This window comes from Myxocyprinus asiaticus, chromosome 7, assembly GCF_019703515.2.
Source record: "Myxocyprinus asiaticus isolate MX2 ecotype Aquarium Trade chromosome 7, UBuf_Myxa_2, whole genome shotgun sequence".
In the NCBI taxonomy this organism is placed as follows: Eukaryota; Metazoa; Chordata; class Actinopteri; order Cypriniformes; family Catostomidae; genus Myxocyprinus; species Myxocyprinus asiaticus.
In genome coordinates this window covers 1,138,734-1,156,891 of record NC_059350.1, presented here as the reverse complement: position 1 = coordinate 1,156,891, position 18,158 = coordinate 1,138,734, and the positions used below count along the sequence as shown (strand labels likewise).

The 18,158-nt window shown below is 42.3% G+C and overlaps 3 protein-coding genes across 6 annotated transcripts in view; 2 read left to right on the top strand and 1 right to left on the bottom strand.

Annotated features, from left to right (window-relative positions):
• LOC127444237 (uncharacterized) overlaps nt 1-18,158 on the top strand; it is a 188,067-nt gene that overhangs the window by 104,570 nt on the left and 65,339 nt on the right.
• LOC127444168 (zinc finger protein 501-like) lies at nt 6,233-17,445 on the top strand. Of its 2 annotated transcripts, none has more exons than XM_051703408.1 (3): nt 6,233-6,519; nt 6,589-7,045; nt 10,484-17,445. In XM_051703408.1, exons 1-3 carry the CDS (start codon nt 6,352-6,354, stop codon nt 11,263-11,265), a joined length of 1,407 nt encoding a protein of 468 aa, XP_051559368.1. In that variant the 5' UTR covers nt 6,233-6,351; the 3' UTR covers nt 11,266-17,445. The 2 variants fall into 2 exon arrangements, with proteins under 2 accessions (XP_051559368.1, XP_051559369.1); XM_051703409.1 differs by lacking the exon at nt 10,484-17,445 and adding an exon at nt 8,037-8,430.
• The window catches only part of LOC127444160 (adhesion G protein-coupled receptor E1-like), a 25,732-nt gene continuing 24,340 nt past the window's right edge, over nt 16,767-18,158 (bottom strand). For all 3 annotated transcript variants that reach the window (XM_051703387.1, XM_051703388.1, XM_051703389.1), the window contains one exon: nt 16,767-18,055. In XM_051703387.1, coding sequence (XP_051559347.1) covers nt 18,011-18,055 — 45 coding nt within the window. In that variant the 3' untranslated portion in view covers nt 16,767-18,010. The remainder of the gene's footprint in view (nt 18,056-18,158) is intronic.

The following is an 18,158-nucleotide window of genomic DNA, read 5'->3' as shown; positions in this document are numbered from 1 at the left end:
ATAGTTGCGCCGCCTCTACTGCCATGACATCATCTTAAACGCGACACAAACATTACTGACCATAAACAATAACACGACCGCTAGCTGTTAGCTACTAGCTCATTGTGCTGCATAAAGCAGTTGTTGCATGGTGATTTTACACAAGTGTAACAGTTAAATTGGCCTGTTTGTTTTAGAAGCAAGCTTTCCAGTAGCGGTTTGTAACACTTCTCTGTGGAAGGAGGAGGCGAGAAGCAGATTTCCTGGTTCAGGTAAGGATTTTTATTTCCTTCTCTACAGCAGGTGTACACTCTTAGAGGTTTTTTATGTTGTTCAGGAGGCCACTTCACAAAATAAACTCTCAACATTTACAATAATTAAGTCTTCGCTTCACACTCTGGTCTCTGGTGCCCAGTCTCTCTCTCTCGTCTACCTGCTGCGTGGCTCTATTTATGCCGCTCTCCTCGTGCTCACTGAAATTAGAGACAGGTGTTAGACATAATTTAACTCAGGTGTAAGCGCCCTTACCGCTTTCTCTCTCTCCGGAGAGATGATTGACCATGCCCCTGCTGCCACATATCCCCACCGCCCGACTCAGGCTGGGGCGGCATCCGGCCTGCCTACCACTCCCCCCCCATTCCTGGAAAGGAAATCGGTGACAGCCATCTGCGCTCCTGGTCTATGGACCACCTTGAACTTAAACGGCTGAAGAGCCAGATACCAACGGGAGATCCGGGCATTGGTATCTTTCATGCGGTGGAGCCACTGGAGTGGGGCGTGATCGGAACAGAGGGTGAAGGCCCACCCCGACAGGTAGTATCGGAGAGTGAGGACTGCCCACTTGATGGCGAGACACTCCTTTTCCACGGTGCTGTACTTAGTTTCCCTCAACGAGAGCTTACGGCTAATGTACAGCACCGGGCGCTCCTCCCCCTCCACAACCTGCGAGAGTACGGCCCCCAGTCCTCTGTCTGAAGCATCTGTCTGTAAAACAAAAGGGAGAGAGAAGTCAGGTGAATGTAAAAGCGGCCCCCACGCAAAGTGTGGCTTTAACTTGCGTGAATGCCCGCTGACACCGCTCCGTCCATTGGACCGGGTCTGGAGCTCCCTTTTTAGTGAGATCAGTCAGCGGGCTGGTGATGTCCAAATAATTAGGTACGAACCTTCTATAATAGCCAGCCAGCCCCAGGAACTGTCGCACCCCCTTTTTGGTCTTGGGTCTCGGGCAGGTCACAATCACCGCTGTCTTGTCAATTTGGGGACGTACCTGCCGTGGCCCAAGTGGAATCCCAGATACCATACCTCCACCCATCCAATCGCGCACTTCTTCGGGTTTGCTGTGAGTCCCGCTCGGCGCAGCGATCTGAGAACCGCCCTCAGATGTTGCATGTGCCGCTGCCAATCATTGCTGTAAATGATGATGTCATCTAAATAGGCAGCGGCGTAAGCTGAATGCGGTCTGAGGATTCGGTCCATGAGACGCTGAAACGTAGCCGGGGCCCCAAACAAACCGAACGGAAGTGTCACAAATTGGTGTAATCCAAACGGTGTGGAGAAGGCAGTTTTCTCACGGGAAATTGGTGTCAAGGGGATCTGCCAATAACCCTTCGTCAAATCCAATGTCGAATAAAAATGAGCAGTGCCCAACCGATCGAGCAACTCATAAATGCGAGGCATTGGATATGCATCAAATTTAGACACTGCGTTGACTTTTCTATAATCCACACAGAATTGCACAGACCCGTCGCTCTTAGGCACTAGAACAACTGGGCTGGACCAATCGCTGTGGGATTCTTCTATTACCCCTATATCGAGCATTGCATCCAATTCTTTCCGAACGATTTTCTTCTTGTGTTCGGGTAATTGATTGGGGCGGTTACGTAGCACGACCCCCGGCTCGGTCTCGATGTGGTGATGGATGAGGTTTGTACATCCCGGTAGAGGGGAGAACACATCCGCAAACTCCTGTTGCAACCTAGCAACCTCCGCGAGTTGACTCGGTGAGAGGTGGTCTCCGCAAGTGACCGGGGTGAACTGTTTATGTTTTGAGCTCACCTCCGGTCTGAGCTCCGCCTTCTCGGGAACTACCGTAGCCAACATCACGGGAACCGCCTCCCTCCACAATTTCAGGAGATTGAGGTGGTATATTTGACATGCGCCCCCTCTATCGGTTCGTTTAACCTCATAATCGAGATCTCCCACTCGTCGTGTGACCTCAAAGGGTCCTTGCCACTTGGCGAGTAATTTAGAGCTCGATGTGGGAAGTAATACAAGCACTATCTCCCGGTGCAAATTCCCTTAGCTGAGTTCCCCTGTCATACAGTCGGTGCTGTTGTTCTTGAGCTTGGAGCAAATTCCTGCCCCAAAAGTGTGGAGTTTTGCTCTAGATCAATAACGTACTGAATTTCATTTTTGCTGTTTGAAGGTCCCTCCTCCCAGGCCTCTCGCAATACATCAAGCATGCCGCGAAGGCATCGCCCATACAGCAGCTCGAATGGGGAGAAGCCAGTGGAGGCTTGCGGGACCTCTCGTACTGCAAATAACAGGGAGTCGAGCCATTTATCCCAATTTCTAGCATCATCGTGCACGAACTTACGAATCACGTTTTTGAGGGTTTTTGAGGATGGTATACGCTGGTGCGAATCGATTTAATATTTAACAACTCGTACAGCTCGTGTAGTGTCCATGACATAAACGTTGTGCCCTGATCGGTGAGGATTTCTTTCGGAATCCCCACCCGGGAGATTATTTTGAAGAGCGCCTCCGCAACACTGCGTGCTGAGATGTTGTGAAGAGGCACTGCTTCCGGATATCGCGTTGCATAGTCCACTAGGACCAATACAAAGCGATGTCCGTGTGCTGACCATTCTAATGGCCCGACGAGGTCCATTCCAATTCTCTCAAAGGGGACCTCGATCAAAGGGAGAGGGCGCAATGGCGCTTTTGGGGTGGCCGGTGGGTTAACCAGTTGGCATTCACGGCACGCCGCACACCACCTGCGGACATCGCCGCCAATGCCCGGCCAATAGAAACGGGCTATTAGACGGTTCAGTGTTTTCCTTTCTCCTAAATGACCTGCCATGGGAATATAATGAGCCGCCTGGGATACCATTTCCCGACGGCTCCTTGGAATCAAAAGTTGGGTTGTATCCTCTTTAGTTTGAGTGTCCTATGTCACTCTATACAACCGCTCATTTATAATCGCAAAATAAGGGTATGAAAGAGCGATGTCCGGCTGGAGTCGTTGACCATCGATGACTCTCACTTGGTCGAAGGTGTGTTTGAGGGTTTCGTCTCGCAACTGCTCCAAAGGGAAATCCCCCTCAGGGAATTCCCTGAGAAGAGGAGGGGCTGCAGCCTCTCCCCCTCTCTCGACATTATGATGTGGAGCTGTCGAGGACGGCCCCGGCTCCGCCTCCCCTGCCAGAGCATCGCACATTACACATCTCCCTAATTTAGTACAGGACCCATCCGCGCAAATTCCCTTTAATAAAACTCTAAAATCAGGCCAATCAGTCCCCAAGATCAGCGGATGGGTGAGGCGGGAACTAACCACGGACTCCACTCTATGTTTTTTTCCCCAGAATTTAATCGTCAGGGTCACCACCGGATACTTGTGAATATCCCCGTGCACACATTTCACCTTCACCGTTTTAGTTGTGACCCATGCCTCGGGTTGAACCAAGCATAGGTGGATAGTGGTTTGATTACACCCGGTGTCCACCAACACTTGGTTAGTACCCCACTTGACACTCACTGGTATCCGGTACACCGTCCCCAGCTCCATCAGAGGGCACTGATACCGGAAATGGTCCGGGTCTCCGTACCTCCAGCAGGCTGGCCCAGGCACTACCCCCGCACTTGCATCGGCGGGCGCCCCCCCTGAGGGGGAGAGCGGCAGGGCATTGGGATGGGGTAGGTGTCCGCTCCCACACCTGGGGAACTGGTCTCAGTGGCTGAAGTCCTTCTCGTTTGCGTGGGGCAGGAACGGGACCTGGAGAGAGAGCAGAACGAGAGGAGATAGGGGAGGGGAATGAGACAGGGGGAAGAGAGAGAGTGTAGGAGGGCTCTTCCGCCCTCGGGATCGCCGCCATATGGTGCTCCGCGAGCCGGACGGCTTCCTACAGCGATGCCGGGCGGTGGCACCGGACCCACTCCGCCGTCCCTTTTGGCAGTCGATGAGTTAATTGCTTCAGTACCACCTGGTCGATAATTCCGTCGACGTCGCGGTCCCACGCTAGCAACCATCTGCTGCAGGCGTCACGGTGCCGCTGGGCAAAGGCAAACGGGCAGTCAGAACTCTCCAACTTCAAGCTCCGGAAGAGTTGACGACTTTCCTCCGGAGTGCGACCAACCCATTGCAGGATGGCTCTCTTTAAGTCTCCGTAGGCCAGGAGGCTTGTCGCTGGCAGTTGTTGAACTGCGAGCTGGGTTTCCCCGGACAACAGTGGGATAAGTTGGGCCACCCATTGGCCAAGCGGCCAGCCCCAGATCTCGGCGGTCCGCTCAAACAAATCCAGGAAGGCCTCGGGGTCGTCTGCCGCCCCCATTTTCTGTAATGCGGGTGGGGGTAAGGGCGTGTGAGTGTCCGGGGTCGCGGCTGGGGACACCCCCTGACTGAGGAGGCTCTGGATCACCTGCCGGTCCTCGGCTTGAGCGCGTAGGAGCTCGACAAACCGGCGATCTTGATCTTGTCGGAGCTCGAGCAGTGTTTGCTGATGGCTCTGATGTAGGCCAGCGAGGGTTTGGAGGATCTCCATCAACTGGGAGGACTCTACGGGGCGACTTCCATCCATCTTCAACCAAACCAAACTTCAATCTCCTGGGTTTCGGCACCAGTGTAACACTTCTCCGTGGAAGGAGAAGGCGAGAAGCAGATTTCCTGGTTCAGGTAAGGATTTTTATTTCCCTCTCTACAGCAGGTGTACACTCTTAGAGGTTTTTATGTTGTTCAGTAAGCCACTTCACAAAATAAACTCTCAACATTTACAATAATGAAGTCTTCGCTTCACACTCTGGTCTCTGGTGCCCAGGCTCTCTCTCTCTCGTCTACCTGCTGTGTGGCTCTATTTATGCCGCTCTCCCCGTGCTCACTGAAATTAGAGACTGGTGTTAGACATAATTTAACTCAGGTGTAAGCGCCCTTAGCGCTTTCTCTCTCTCCAGAGAGATGCTTGACCACGCCCCCGCTGCCACACGGGTCAACTAAATAAAGTGAAGCTTTCAAGCAGAATATAGAGTTAACGTAACAAAATGTACCATCCTCCATCGTGGACTCCAACAACGCCGTGGCCGAGTCTAGGGCACTCTCCCTCCCATTGCTCGCCAGTCTATTGCCATAGATAGTGTGCATTTGGTCGAACCACTTCCACTTTCTTCTGTTTGAACCACTCCGGCTGTTGTGGTCCTTGATGGTTCTGTAGTCACTTTTAAGTCTTTTTTTAACTTTTCCCTACACTGTTGGTAGGTCTGGTGGTAGCTGTGTGCGGCCAACAGCTGAGACACTTCCTGAAAGACTTTTTCGTTTCGCGTCGTTTCATCCGTCGCTAACAAGAGGAAAGTCTGCACCTCGTTGATTGACCACGGCGTGGTTTTGCGCACAGCCATTTCTTTTTACAATTCAAAAGTCGCGTGAACAAATGATACTGCTATCGCTGTTGCTAACTTTAAAACTAGCGGGTTGATGTCCCGTGTCGCAAATCCAGTGACGCTGGTAGTGACGATTCTCTCTGAACAATCAGTGATCTGCAGGGTTTTAACGTCACATTTAGTATCGGCTTGGCTTGCTTGGAACCTCGACCGAGGTAGTACTAAAAAAAGTACCAGGTACCAGGTACTATCCACAGTGGAAAACCCCCAAAAAGCGAGCAGAGTCGAGTCGAGTCGAGTCGAGCTGTACCGTGCAGTGGAAAAGCCCCTATAGTGCTTTTTGTATGTCCTGCTGTTTTGGATTGATAGATGAGATCAAGTAAAATGAGTAATGTGGTTACATGACTGCTTAAAATTTGCATATTCTACTTAAATACAACCAAGCCAAATCTTGACTCTCCATTCCAGTAACGACTAACGAGCAAGAAAGGAATGAACTACTGATGTGCTGAATCCTCAAGACCCATAAAAAAAAACAATTCTACTCAATCTCAGACCAAGAGCTGGTAAAATAATAAAAGCGATACTGAGATTTGTTAGAACAAAAATCCTCATGATGAACGTTGAGTGTGTTGTGACTCCAGTACAGCAGGAGGTGGTATGAAGCTCTTTAGTCTACCGGTAAACTCACTAAACAAAGAAAGAAGAACTCACAGTTGGTTTAGATGTTGAGCTGCTGTGTGTTTGTTTATGTCTTTCATGTTGTGATGTTTATGTGTTGAGATGTTGAAGATGAGTTTGCAGGTGGATCTGATGTGCTGTAAATCAGTAGGAACTGATCTGTCCATGCTGGATATTGATGATTTGATGACAGAAATCTCTCAGCTGAAGAAAGAGGTGGTGTTACTGGAGGCAAAGCTGAGGGAAAGAGGAGATCCACTGAACGGAGAGGTTTGTACAGCTGTTAAATATATCAAGAGTCCAGATGAGTCAGTACAGTGATTGTGTTGTGTTTGTCAGGAGCTGGAGAAGGTTTCCTGTCAATCTTCAGTGTGTGTGACTGATGGGACCTCCACAGAATGTCAGAATTCAGTGTGGAGCATCAGAGATCAGATATCTGAACAGACATCCAGAGACACACAGGACTCAGAGCTCAGCCTCATTTTACTCTGTTATACTGACACTCAGGAGAGTGTGTGTGACAGTAATCAGGGTGATCAAACCTCCACAGAGTCTCTGGCTTCTGTCTGTAATGCTGGAGAACAGCAGATGCTGCAGATACCATTGAAGATGTGTTCAGTGAAGCTGCTGGACTGCAGGAACCTGATGGAGATGAGAGGAGAAACCACAGCACAGGAACAGCACAGTGATGAAGATGAGGGTGATGATGATGATGATAAAGATGAGGATGATGATGAGGAGGATTTTATTGAACATGACAAACACAATGAAGATGATAATGATTTTATTCCTTCAGGTATGTTTTTATTTTTTTTATTTAATGTTGTTTTGAAAAACTCTAAATATGACCAATATTGATGGTTGCCTTTTCAAATTAATTATCTCAATCACTAGTTGTTGTTGCATCTTCATTACGTAGAATTGACAAGAATGGCTCTGAAATCTGCCTTGGCATACAACATAAATGCAGCAATACATCTATTAGTATATTTTTAATCTATTTCTGTTAAAATGGACAGCAGTATCAGTCTTAAAGGTTTGGGCAAATATCCGTTCCCTTTTCTCTTCTCAAAATAACCTCGAGTAATGGCAGTAATTGTAGTGACAGACAACGATAGTAGAATAGTTATATCATATTTGCAGTACTATCTCACAGGAGTTCTTCTTGTATCTTCTTCACTAGTTGTTGACTAGGGCTGTCGTCAGGGCTGATAAACTAAAATCTAATTTTTCACTTAAATATTACCAAAATTTGAATTATATCCTAATTTTGAAGACACTATTTCAGTTAAGGGAGAAAACTACAAGATATCACTGATCACCAAGCCCACAAGAGAGCGCTATGAGTATATAAACCAAACAGCACCAAGTTATTTTGTTTATTACTCAGGATTTTAAACTTTTAAATTCTCATGTAAGAATTTTTTCCTTTTCATATTTTCAAATCTGAAGTAAAAAGAGTAAAACAAGAATGCTTTAATAGACAATCAACGCTTCAATTCTGTTAACGTATAGTACTGTGCGGTACTCAAGCTTCAAAATACCAGTGACACCAAAGAAGGGGTTGACCGATATTTCGCAGAGGCCGATAAATCCGCCGATATTCTGGATTTTTAAACTGTCTGCATTGGCGATTAGTTTCTCAAGCTGCGACGGCACCGAGTATCGCCTACTTGCATGTGAAGGAGCCATCTGAGACATCAGTTAGTTTTGTTTGTCGATCCAACATTTTCTTCCTGTGGAGCACTCATCTATCTTATATCTTCCTCTTAAACACATTCTTTCAGCCTGGATCAAAACTCCGTTCCTCTGACTCAAGAATGTTGCATGACGATCAGTCCATGACAATCCAAGCAGGCGATCCGGGCTTTGTAAACTAGATGCGGTCAGTGTATTGCTGCTCTCACTGTATCCACACTAATGCGCGAGTGCAACTTCAGAGTTAAAGCGCATCATTTATGCAATAAGTAAATGTCATATTCACTGTGCACTCTATGTACATTTAGTTTGATTCTGTCTTTTTGGAGAAAATGCGATTGCTAATACACACATGCCATCCGTGGTTGCTGGACTACTGTGTGCACTGTTGTTATATCCTTCCTAATATATTAACAATTTCTTTATGTGCAAATAATTTACTGCAATTGAATGACTAAACAGAATCCAGAATAAACTGCTATCTACCATTCAAAAAGCACAAAAGATTTTTTCTTATTTTTTAACTAAATAAAAATGTTGTGTGACAGTTTAAGTAAATATAGTACTATATAAAGTGGCAAGAAAAAGTATGTGAACCCTTTGGAATTAGCTGGTTTTCTGCATTTTTTCTGCAAAATGTGATCTCATCTTCATTAAAGGCACAAGTATAGACAAACACACAAACAATTAATAATCTCTCATGTCTTTATTGAACACATCCCATTAAACATTCACAGTGCTGTGGAAAATGTAAGTGAATCTGTGGTGGAAATTCTATAATAAAGACTGAGGTGCCTTTCTAATAAGTATTTAATAAACACACTTGCAAGTGGACTCATTCTCAGGTTATGAGTGAAGCAACCCCTAAACTCTGCAGCGTCTATAGGCCCTAGGAGGCAGCTGGATTCCATCATTCAGCATTCCTGATAACAGACTGACGTACAGTAATAATTTGTTTCTCTCTAGGGTTAGCTTCCTCCACCCTTATGTCTCTAGCCTCCTCAACTGGAGGCGGGGGTGCGAGGCTACTCTTATCTCCACAGGTGCATGGAGAATGTTTAGTCATGCACACTGAGAGAAACACAGAAAACACACAGTATATTCACTTAAGACTTAATGTGTATGATTGTGATTACAAATTACGTATTATATAGTATTAAAATTTATATTACAATCACTCCTGTGAGTATTATATGCTCATACTAATGATTAGAAATTTTCCTCCTGATAAATTTGATTCATAGCATGATTATCATAGTAATAGCAAGCTTTAAAACTCTAAGGTTCTTTTTTACCTCATTGAGCATTCTGCGGTGTGCCCTTTCAGTCATCTTGGCTGGACGGCCACTTCTAGTGAGAGTACCCGCAGTACTAAATCATCTCATTTATAGACATCTATCTAACTGTGGAGAGATGAATATCTAAGCTGTTCAAGATAACTTTGTTACCTTTCCAGATTTATGCAAAGGAACAATTCTTGATCATAGGTCTTCTGAGATCTCTGTTTTTGTGAGTCATGTTCCACATCAGCAGATGCTTCTTGTGAATAGCAAAGTCAAAATGTTTGAGTGGTTTATATAAGTCAAAGTAGCTCTAATTCACACCTCCAACCTTGTTTCATTAATTGGATGCCAGGTTTGCCAACTTTTCACTCTAATTAGCTAATTAGTCATTAGCCTAGAGGTTCTCATACTTTTTCCAGTCTAAACTGTGAATGTTTGAATGGTCTATTCAATATGTACAAGAACAATACTATAATTTGTGTGTTATTAGTTAAAACAGATTATGGTTGTTCATTATTGTAACTTAGATGATCAAACCAGATTTTAAGACAAATTTGTACATAAACGCAGGTAGTTCCAAACGGTTCGCATATTTTTTTCTTACCACTGTAAAAATGTATTTATTTATTTATTTATTTTGAATTTTATGTATTTTGTTTACTATATTACATTGTCTGAAATATCTATATTATATCGGCCTATCGGCCACTCTGCTTTCTAAATAATGGCATCTGCCATTAAAAAACCCCAAATCAGTCGACCACTTTACTGCAGTGTTTTTCATTAATACAGTTGTATGGTAGTAATATTCCCAGATATTAGTAGTATTTGACTGAACTCTGTTACGAAGAGGCATTTGCGGCTTAGACTCTACCTGTCCGCAAAAATGACACGTATCAAGAGGCTGTTGACAGAACATTAGCTGAATCGCAACAGAAACAAATGCTTTTCCAAATTAAACTCATTTCAGAATTCTTACGTACAGATTTGCATTTGAATGTGCAATTTGTATCTTAAATTTGATGAAAATTTGAATTTCACATTTTAATTTGACAGCCTTACTGTTGACTGTGATTATGTCCATACAGCACAGATCAACCAAACTCACTCTTAAATTTGGCTTTGACTGAAAATTGCATGTAGTTAATTTGAGTATAGAGTTTTTGTGGATAACTAGATAATCCAAACAGGACTGATAACCATATTCTGTTGCTGTGTGAACTTAGCCAGTGATGTTATTTTGTTTTATTTAGATGCAAACAGTGTTTCATCTTATGATGGAGAAATGGCTTCTACAGCAAAAGCAAGACATGAGGGAAGAGTGCACAGAGAAGAGAAGATTTTCCAGTGCAGTGAGTGTGACAAGTGTTTCAGCCTCAAAGCAAGTCTTGTTGCTCATGAGAGAATACACACGGGGGAGAAATCATACAAGTGTCCTCACTGTGAGAAAAGATTCAGACATGGAGCACATCTGAAGGCACACTGTGTCCGTTTGCACACCAATGAGAGTCTGTATCAGTGCAGTGAATGTGGGAAATCATTTGTCCAAAAAGATTCTCTAAAGTCACATCAGGAAATACACTCTAATGAGAAACCCCATCAATGCTCACACTGTGATAAACAATTCCGTAAAAAATCTCATCTGACAGTCCATGAGAGAATTCACTCTGGAGAGAAACCTTACCTCTGCTCTCACTGTGGAAAGAGCTTTCCTAATTCACGTCAATTCAGAGTCCATGTAAGAGTGCACACGGGAGTAAAGCCGTATCACTGTAGTGTTTGTGGAAAGAGTTTCAGTCAATATGCTCACTTAGTAAAACACCAGAGAACACATACTGGAGAAAGACCTTACAAATGCAGTCAGTGTGACAAAACGTTTGCTCGATCAGATGTCCTGAAAACCCATCAGAGAATGCACACAGGAGAGAAACCTTACAGCTGTTCTATCTGCAGGAAGGAATTTTCTCATTTAAAAAGTTTTCTTACTCATCAGAAGATACATGCTAAAAAACAAACTGCCCTGGCATCATTGTAGCATCTTTTAATGCCTCAGTTTGTGATTTGTGAAAAAGCCTTTGCTCCTTTGTTCAGTCAAGCAGCCCCCCCACCCCCCAACTACACTGTTTAATATTGTTTGGTTAATGACATACACTGAGGAGCCAAAACATTATGACAACCTGCCTAATGTGCTGTTGGTCCTCTGCCAAAGCAGCACAGATCTGCTGAGGCATGGACTCTACAAGACCCCTGAAGGTGTCCTGCGGTATCTGGCACCAAGACATTAGCAGCAGATCCTTCAAGTCCTGTAAGTTGCGAGTTGGAGCCACCGTGGATCAGACTTGTTGGTCCAGCACATCCCACAGATGCTTAATCGGATTGAGATCTGGGGAATTTGAAGGAAAGGGCAACATCTTTGAAGGCCACTGCCATCAGGGAATACCACTGCCATGAAGGGGTGTACCTGGTCTGCAATGATGTTTAGGTAGGTGGCACGTGTCAAATTGATGTCCACATGAATGGCTGGACCCAAGGTTTCCCAGCAGAACATTGCCCAGAGCATCACACTCCCTCCACTGGCTTGTCGTCTTCCCACAGTGCATCCTGGTGCCGTCACTTCCCCAGGTAAACGCTGTACACGTACACGGCTATCCACATGATGTTAAAGAAAACTGAACTCATTGGACCAGGCAAGCTTTTTCCACTGCTCCAAGGTCCAGTTCTAATGCTCACGTGTCCATTGTAGGCACTTTCGATGGTGGACAAGGGTCATCATGGGCACTCTGACTGGTCTGCGGCTACACAGCCCCATACGCAACAGGGTACGATGCACTGTGTGTTGTGACACATTCCTCCTGTAACCATCATTAAACTTTTCTATGACTTGTGCCACAGTAGACCTGTCAATTCGGACTAGACAGGATAGCCTTCGTTGCCCTTGCACATCGATAATCCTTGGGTGCCCAACACCCTGTCGTCGGTTTGTGGTTTCTCCCTCCTCGGATCACTGTGAGTAGGTACTCGCCACTGCTAACCAGGAGCACCCCACAAGCCTTGCCGTTTCAGAGATGCTTTGACCCAGTCATCTGACCATAATAATTTGGCCCATGTCAAAGTCGCTCAGGTCTTTACTCCTGCCCATTTCTCCTGCATTCAACATATTGACTACAAGAACTGATTGTTCGCTTACCATCAAATCTACCCAGACCTTGACATGTGGTCTTGTTAGATGATCAACATTATTCGCTTCACCTGTGAGTGGTCATAATGTTTTGTCTCATCAGTGTAAATCACTATGGTGGAGTACGGTCATGGTCAATGCTGGACTTGACCCATCGACTTCTTTTATAATGCATGGAACATCTCCTGTCAATATGTGCAACACATGTCCCTGTTGCTGACTTGTGGAATGGATCTGTTTTTCATCTGTAGTCCCTGGGCAGGAAAAGTAAATTACAAATAGCATCATTAAAACATTAGTCAATAGACAACAAACAAAACAAACATAGCACCCAAAATAAAAATACATTACAAATAACAATAATAAATAACATTACATGTCTAAATAATTGAGCTACTAAATAAAAAGGTGCTAAAAATTATGATAATTACCGGATTACAAGTTCACAAGTTTGGCTTGTCTTTAGCCATATTTTCAGATGTAACTTAAATTGTTCAAGAGTAGGACATTGTCTTATGTTAGTTGGTAACGTATTCCAAATATTGACAGCTTCTATTGAGAAAGCTGAATGACCAAAGACTGTGGCTCTGTATTGCACTTCACAGCCACCTCTTAAAGAGGCTCTAGTTTGTCTTGCATTTTCCAAGTGCAATGACACAAATTCTTTCAAGGGTGGTGGAGCAAGTTTTTTAATAATTTTGTACATTAAACAACAAATGTTAAAATTAACAAAATTATCAAAATTAAAAAAAGTATACTTTTTAATTATGTGACAATGATGATATGTATTTGGATTTTTATCAGATATTTGTAATGCCCATTTATGTAAACCATGTAGAGGTCTAAGGGTGGATTTTCCTGCTTGTGACCACGATGCTGATACAATAAGAGAAATGAGAAAAAAAATCATAGAATGTAAAAATACTAGCAGCATCTATTGAAAGTTGATTCCGTATAAATTAAAAATGTCTAATGTTAAATGTAACTGTACAAACTACATTTTTTATATGCTTTTCAAATGTAAGTCTAAAACAATTCCAAGATATTTAAAATCTGGCACAATTTGTAATTTCTCACCTTTAACTAAAATATTGGATTCTTCTTTTTGTTAGTAAAAAACATACATGCTATTTTCTGAACATTTAACGTAAGACAGCCCTGTGTAAGCCAATCAAAAAAATTATTTTAATCATTGCAGATGATAACCTGAACATCACCTGTTCACTAGTTTTGGCATGTACATAAATCACAGTATTGTCTACATCCATTTGAAAATGTACATCCGGACAGGTATCTGGAAGATCGTTCAAGTACAAACTGAAAAGTAGAGGCCCAAGGGTAGACCCCTGAGGGAACCCAGTTAAACAACCTCTTAAGGAGGATATATATGTTTCAACCCGAGTGCACTGTTTTCTCGTAGTCAAATACAATTCAATCCCTTTATTGCATCAACTGACAGATTAAAAGTGATAGTTTAGATAAAAGTATATTATGGTTCAGTGTGTCAAATGCCTTACGTAGATCAAGGAACATGGCACCTACAACTCCACCCCAGTCTAATTTTGACCTTACTTGCTCAATAAAATAACAAACAGCAGTTTCCGTTGAATGATGTGTGCAAAACCTGAATTGCATGGGATACAATGAGTTGTTCTGTGTATTAAGAAAATTCTTAAGTTGCTCTGTTACTGACTTTTCTGCTATCTTGGAAACTACTGATAGGATTGAAATAGGCCTATAGTTGACAGCACTGGTTGGTTCACCGTCCTTGAAAACTGGAGTAATTACCCCAGTTTTCCAGCAATTTAGAAATATACATTGTCTGATCGAGAGATTTACAAGATGGGTGATAGGAGCTAAAAGTCTATCTTTATTATTTAAAAAATAAACTACAGTCTAAGCCATCAATATCTTTGGCAGTAGAGTTTTTAAAGGATCTTAAGATGTTATAAATTGTATGCTCAGTGACTGTTGTTAAGTGAAATACAGGATGTGCCAGGTTGGGGAGAGTAATTTGTTGAATTCTCATTCCAAAGTTATCAGACAAGCTTTGAACTGAGTCCACGATATAGTTATTAAATATGTCTGCAATTTCATCTGACTTATCAGTTATTCTTCCTTGAAAATCTAATTCTAGGCATTTGTTACCTAATGTAAAAACTTTCTTTGTCAATTGATTAGTGGTTTGCCATAATATTTTACTATTACTTTTAGCTTAATTTATAATATTAATAACAAAATTGTGCCTTGGCTTGCCTTAATGACTTTACCTTATTTCGTAGGTTATTAAAAACAAGACGGTCCTGTCATAATCCAAAAAGCTTGAGTTTAAAGCAAAATCTCGCTTTTTCATAAGACTCCATATCTGGTCATTCATCCAAGGTAGATTGTTCTTTCTATGACTATTTCCAACTTGTTTTACATATTTACGTGTTGGACCCTCAACTAATTGAGTGAACTCATATGATTAAGTTTCTGTCATTGTCCTTGTCTTTCTGTCAGACCAATTAAGGTTGAAATCACAGAGAACATTGCACTCTTTACTTGTGTCAACTTCTTTAAGGAAATATTTAAAATGGGCATTAAAGGAAATATCAGATGAGGGGGGTCTATAAACTCCCACAACAATGAAGGACATTTGCAAAGATAAGGTAATAGCTACAGCAATACATTACATTTTGTTTGAGCATTCAAGATGAACCACCACCCCTGCTATTTGTCCTGTCTTGCCTGAAATGATTGTACCCAGACATTGCAAGTGCAGAGCTAGGAGATGATTTGGCCAACCATGTTTCAGATAAACACAGACCACCCAGGTTTGAATCCATAAGCAGTTTTTCAAGTTGTTCATGTTTTGAATATTTAAATGTCCTCCCAAACCCCCTTTGGTTTAGCACATCGGTCCCAAATCACTTTAGAATGGTTCACTGTTTGAAAATAGTGCAGTTTGCGGTGCTTCTCCACAACCGATACCCGGAGACTACAGTCACTCAGCAACGGTACTCCAGGCAACTCTCTAACACACACAGGCAAATTACCTCGATTGTAGGTGGTCTCGGCTTGATCACTGCTATCCACTGATGGTTGCAAAGCAGCTCCAAGTGTAACATCTGGTCCCGATGAAGTACACTGAATATCTCCAATGCACAAGGTGCCCGGACCTGAATTGAGTTGGATATCTCCAGCAAGGAGGAGTGTCATCATCAGGTAAAGCTGGAACTTTCACTGAGGCCGTGAAGATCTTTCACATGTTGAACTTTTTTGTGTATTTGGTGTTGTTGCTTTTACATTTTTTAAAACAACGGAATACGAGGTAAGCTGACTCAGTGCGTTGAGGTGTCCTGGTGGTTGAAGCTTGTTGTCATGCACTTTGAGATGAGTAACCTAGCAATGTTGTACTGACAGACAGAGAAGGACAAACATATAGCCAAGTAGTAGTATTTTCTGCTTAAAGTTTATAGGCACCAATCGATACCATGAATGCCGACGAAGTAAGTAGAGACTGCAGCATGTTTATTGATCACATTAGATATGGAAATAAAAAGCCCTAATTTAGTCCCATCTGTAGCTCCTGCCAGGCTGCCTCTCGGGTCTGCCATCATCTTTCAGTGAAGTCTAGCAGTGTCTGTAGCTCCAAGTGTTGTGTAAAATTCAGGAGGACAGGGTATCCATTCTGTAGGATGTGCTGAAGTGGCACAGCCGCCCTTGGTTTCCGGAGCTGGTGGAGCTGTCAGATGCTCCTCCATGGAGTTTTCCGCTGAGGAAGGACCTGCTCTCACAGGCGCGATCAACAAGGCACGATTTGAAACACTTAAAACGTTCAGGTTTTAGATGCATACACTGTTTCATCTTATGAGAATTTTATGGCTTGATCTGTGAAGAAGCCTTTGAAAAACTGTTGTAAATGTATACTTTGAACTACACGTTCCTATTGTTTAGGTAATGAGATAAATGCAAGAACCCTGTTTTATTATGTACTTGCTTTTTTATGTTGTTTTCTCATCTGCAATACGTCTATAAAACGTTTCCTCTTGGATGTCAATAAGACATTCAGCAGATGTCTTTGAAACATTTATAATTTAGAATGTTTGTAAATCTGATCTTTTTAAGATGTTTAGCAGATGTTAATTAGAATACGATGCTTTTCAGATAAAAAGGCCTGAAACACCTCTTGGAGATGTACATACGCATGTATCTGGGTAGTTGCTCTACTACTTAAAACTCAAAGATCTGTGTCTTCCTATCTCATTGTCTGATATAAAATTTGATGTCTGTAAAGACGAGTGTATGATTATGGTGTAAATTGCATGTCTTGAACATGCAATTTACATGCAATAAACACAAAAACAGAAATCAGCCACATTTCAGCCATTTTAATCTTAATAATAAAAAACATGGCAGTACCGCATCAGGGCAAATGCTGCTAGATTAAATGACCTTTGCCCGTATTTCTGTCAATCAGTTCGAGTTACAAAGCTGGACGGATTCAGATACAGGAAATGCAAAAATACACTACACATACAGCAAAATTACACCTAAAAATCAAGACCATGTATTATGGTGTACTGAAAAAATTGAAACATTGAAACTTTTAATAAAACGATTGTTTTTTATCGAATATCATTACAAATACAATAGGTAGATAAGAAAACACTCATGTTGCTTCAGCAAGCAGCTTAAATCATATGCCAATATCTTCATCATAAATCTCACGTTAATGTTTACAAAATCACTTCATTTTTGTTCATAATTGTGAACATGAAGAGAATGTTTAATTTAAAGTAATATATAAACTACCATTTTCTATATTTGCAGACTTCTGAGAAGCATCACAGAATGTCCCATGGAAACAAGCATTTCTAAAACATTTGAAGAACTTGTATAACTGTATAACTCGTCTCCCAAAGGCACCTAGAGAGTTAAAACTGGCTAAATGTCAACTATATTATTATTATTTTATGGTCAAACTGTTGCATCTAGTGTAGAGAATGTAATGGAATTAACTTAACATAAATAAACTCAAACATAAAAAAAAAACACTGCTTCTGTTTAAATAATTTCGTGAATGTAAAGTATCTCTTACCTCTGTTTCCCAAATAAATAGAGGTGAAATTTTACAACAGCTTAAAGACATAAAGTGGCGTCTATGCACAAATCATATAGCTATTCATGATCTGTGCATTGTTTTTGGTCTGTGGTTTATAATACATTCTGCTTCACAGAAAAGAGGTGTTTTAGAAAACTGACCTCTTTCATAAGGTAGATTTTAAGCAAGTTCTTCAAAAGACATTTTCTTATACGATGGAATGACAGCTGCCTTTTGAATGTAATCTGAAATTTAAGATCTTTCCTTCTTGTTTTTTGTTATATTGTCTTATGGTTTGATATGTTTTAGCTGTACCTATTAGGCCTAAAACTGCCTCCAGTAACAGATGTGATGAGCCGACATCTGAAACATTCTGAGTGAACAGACAGAAAGCAAGAAATTTTAAGATCTTCTGATTGGGAGGATATAAGGTTGACAGTGTGAAACTTTGTGAGAAGTATTCCAGCAGAAAGCTTTCATGTTTCTTTAAAGATCCATCAGGATATTGTAAGCATCTTATATCTTTGACTCTCTCCTGGTCTGATCACTCCGTAGAGGATGCTGTAAAATCAAAAGACAAATTTAGAAGCTGAACCTTATTCCACAAGTAGCCAAAAACACCTTGGGGGCCAACGTTCTTGCGTTAAAAAAAAGCTAGAAGCAC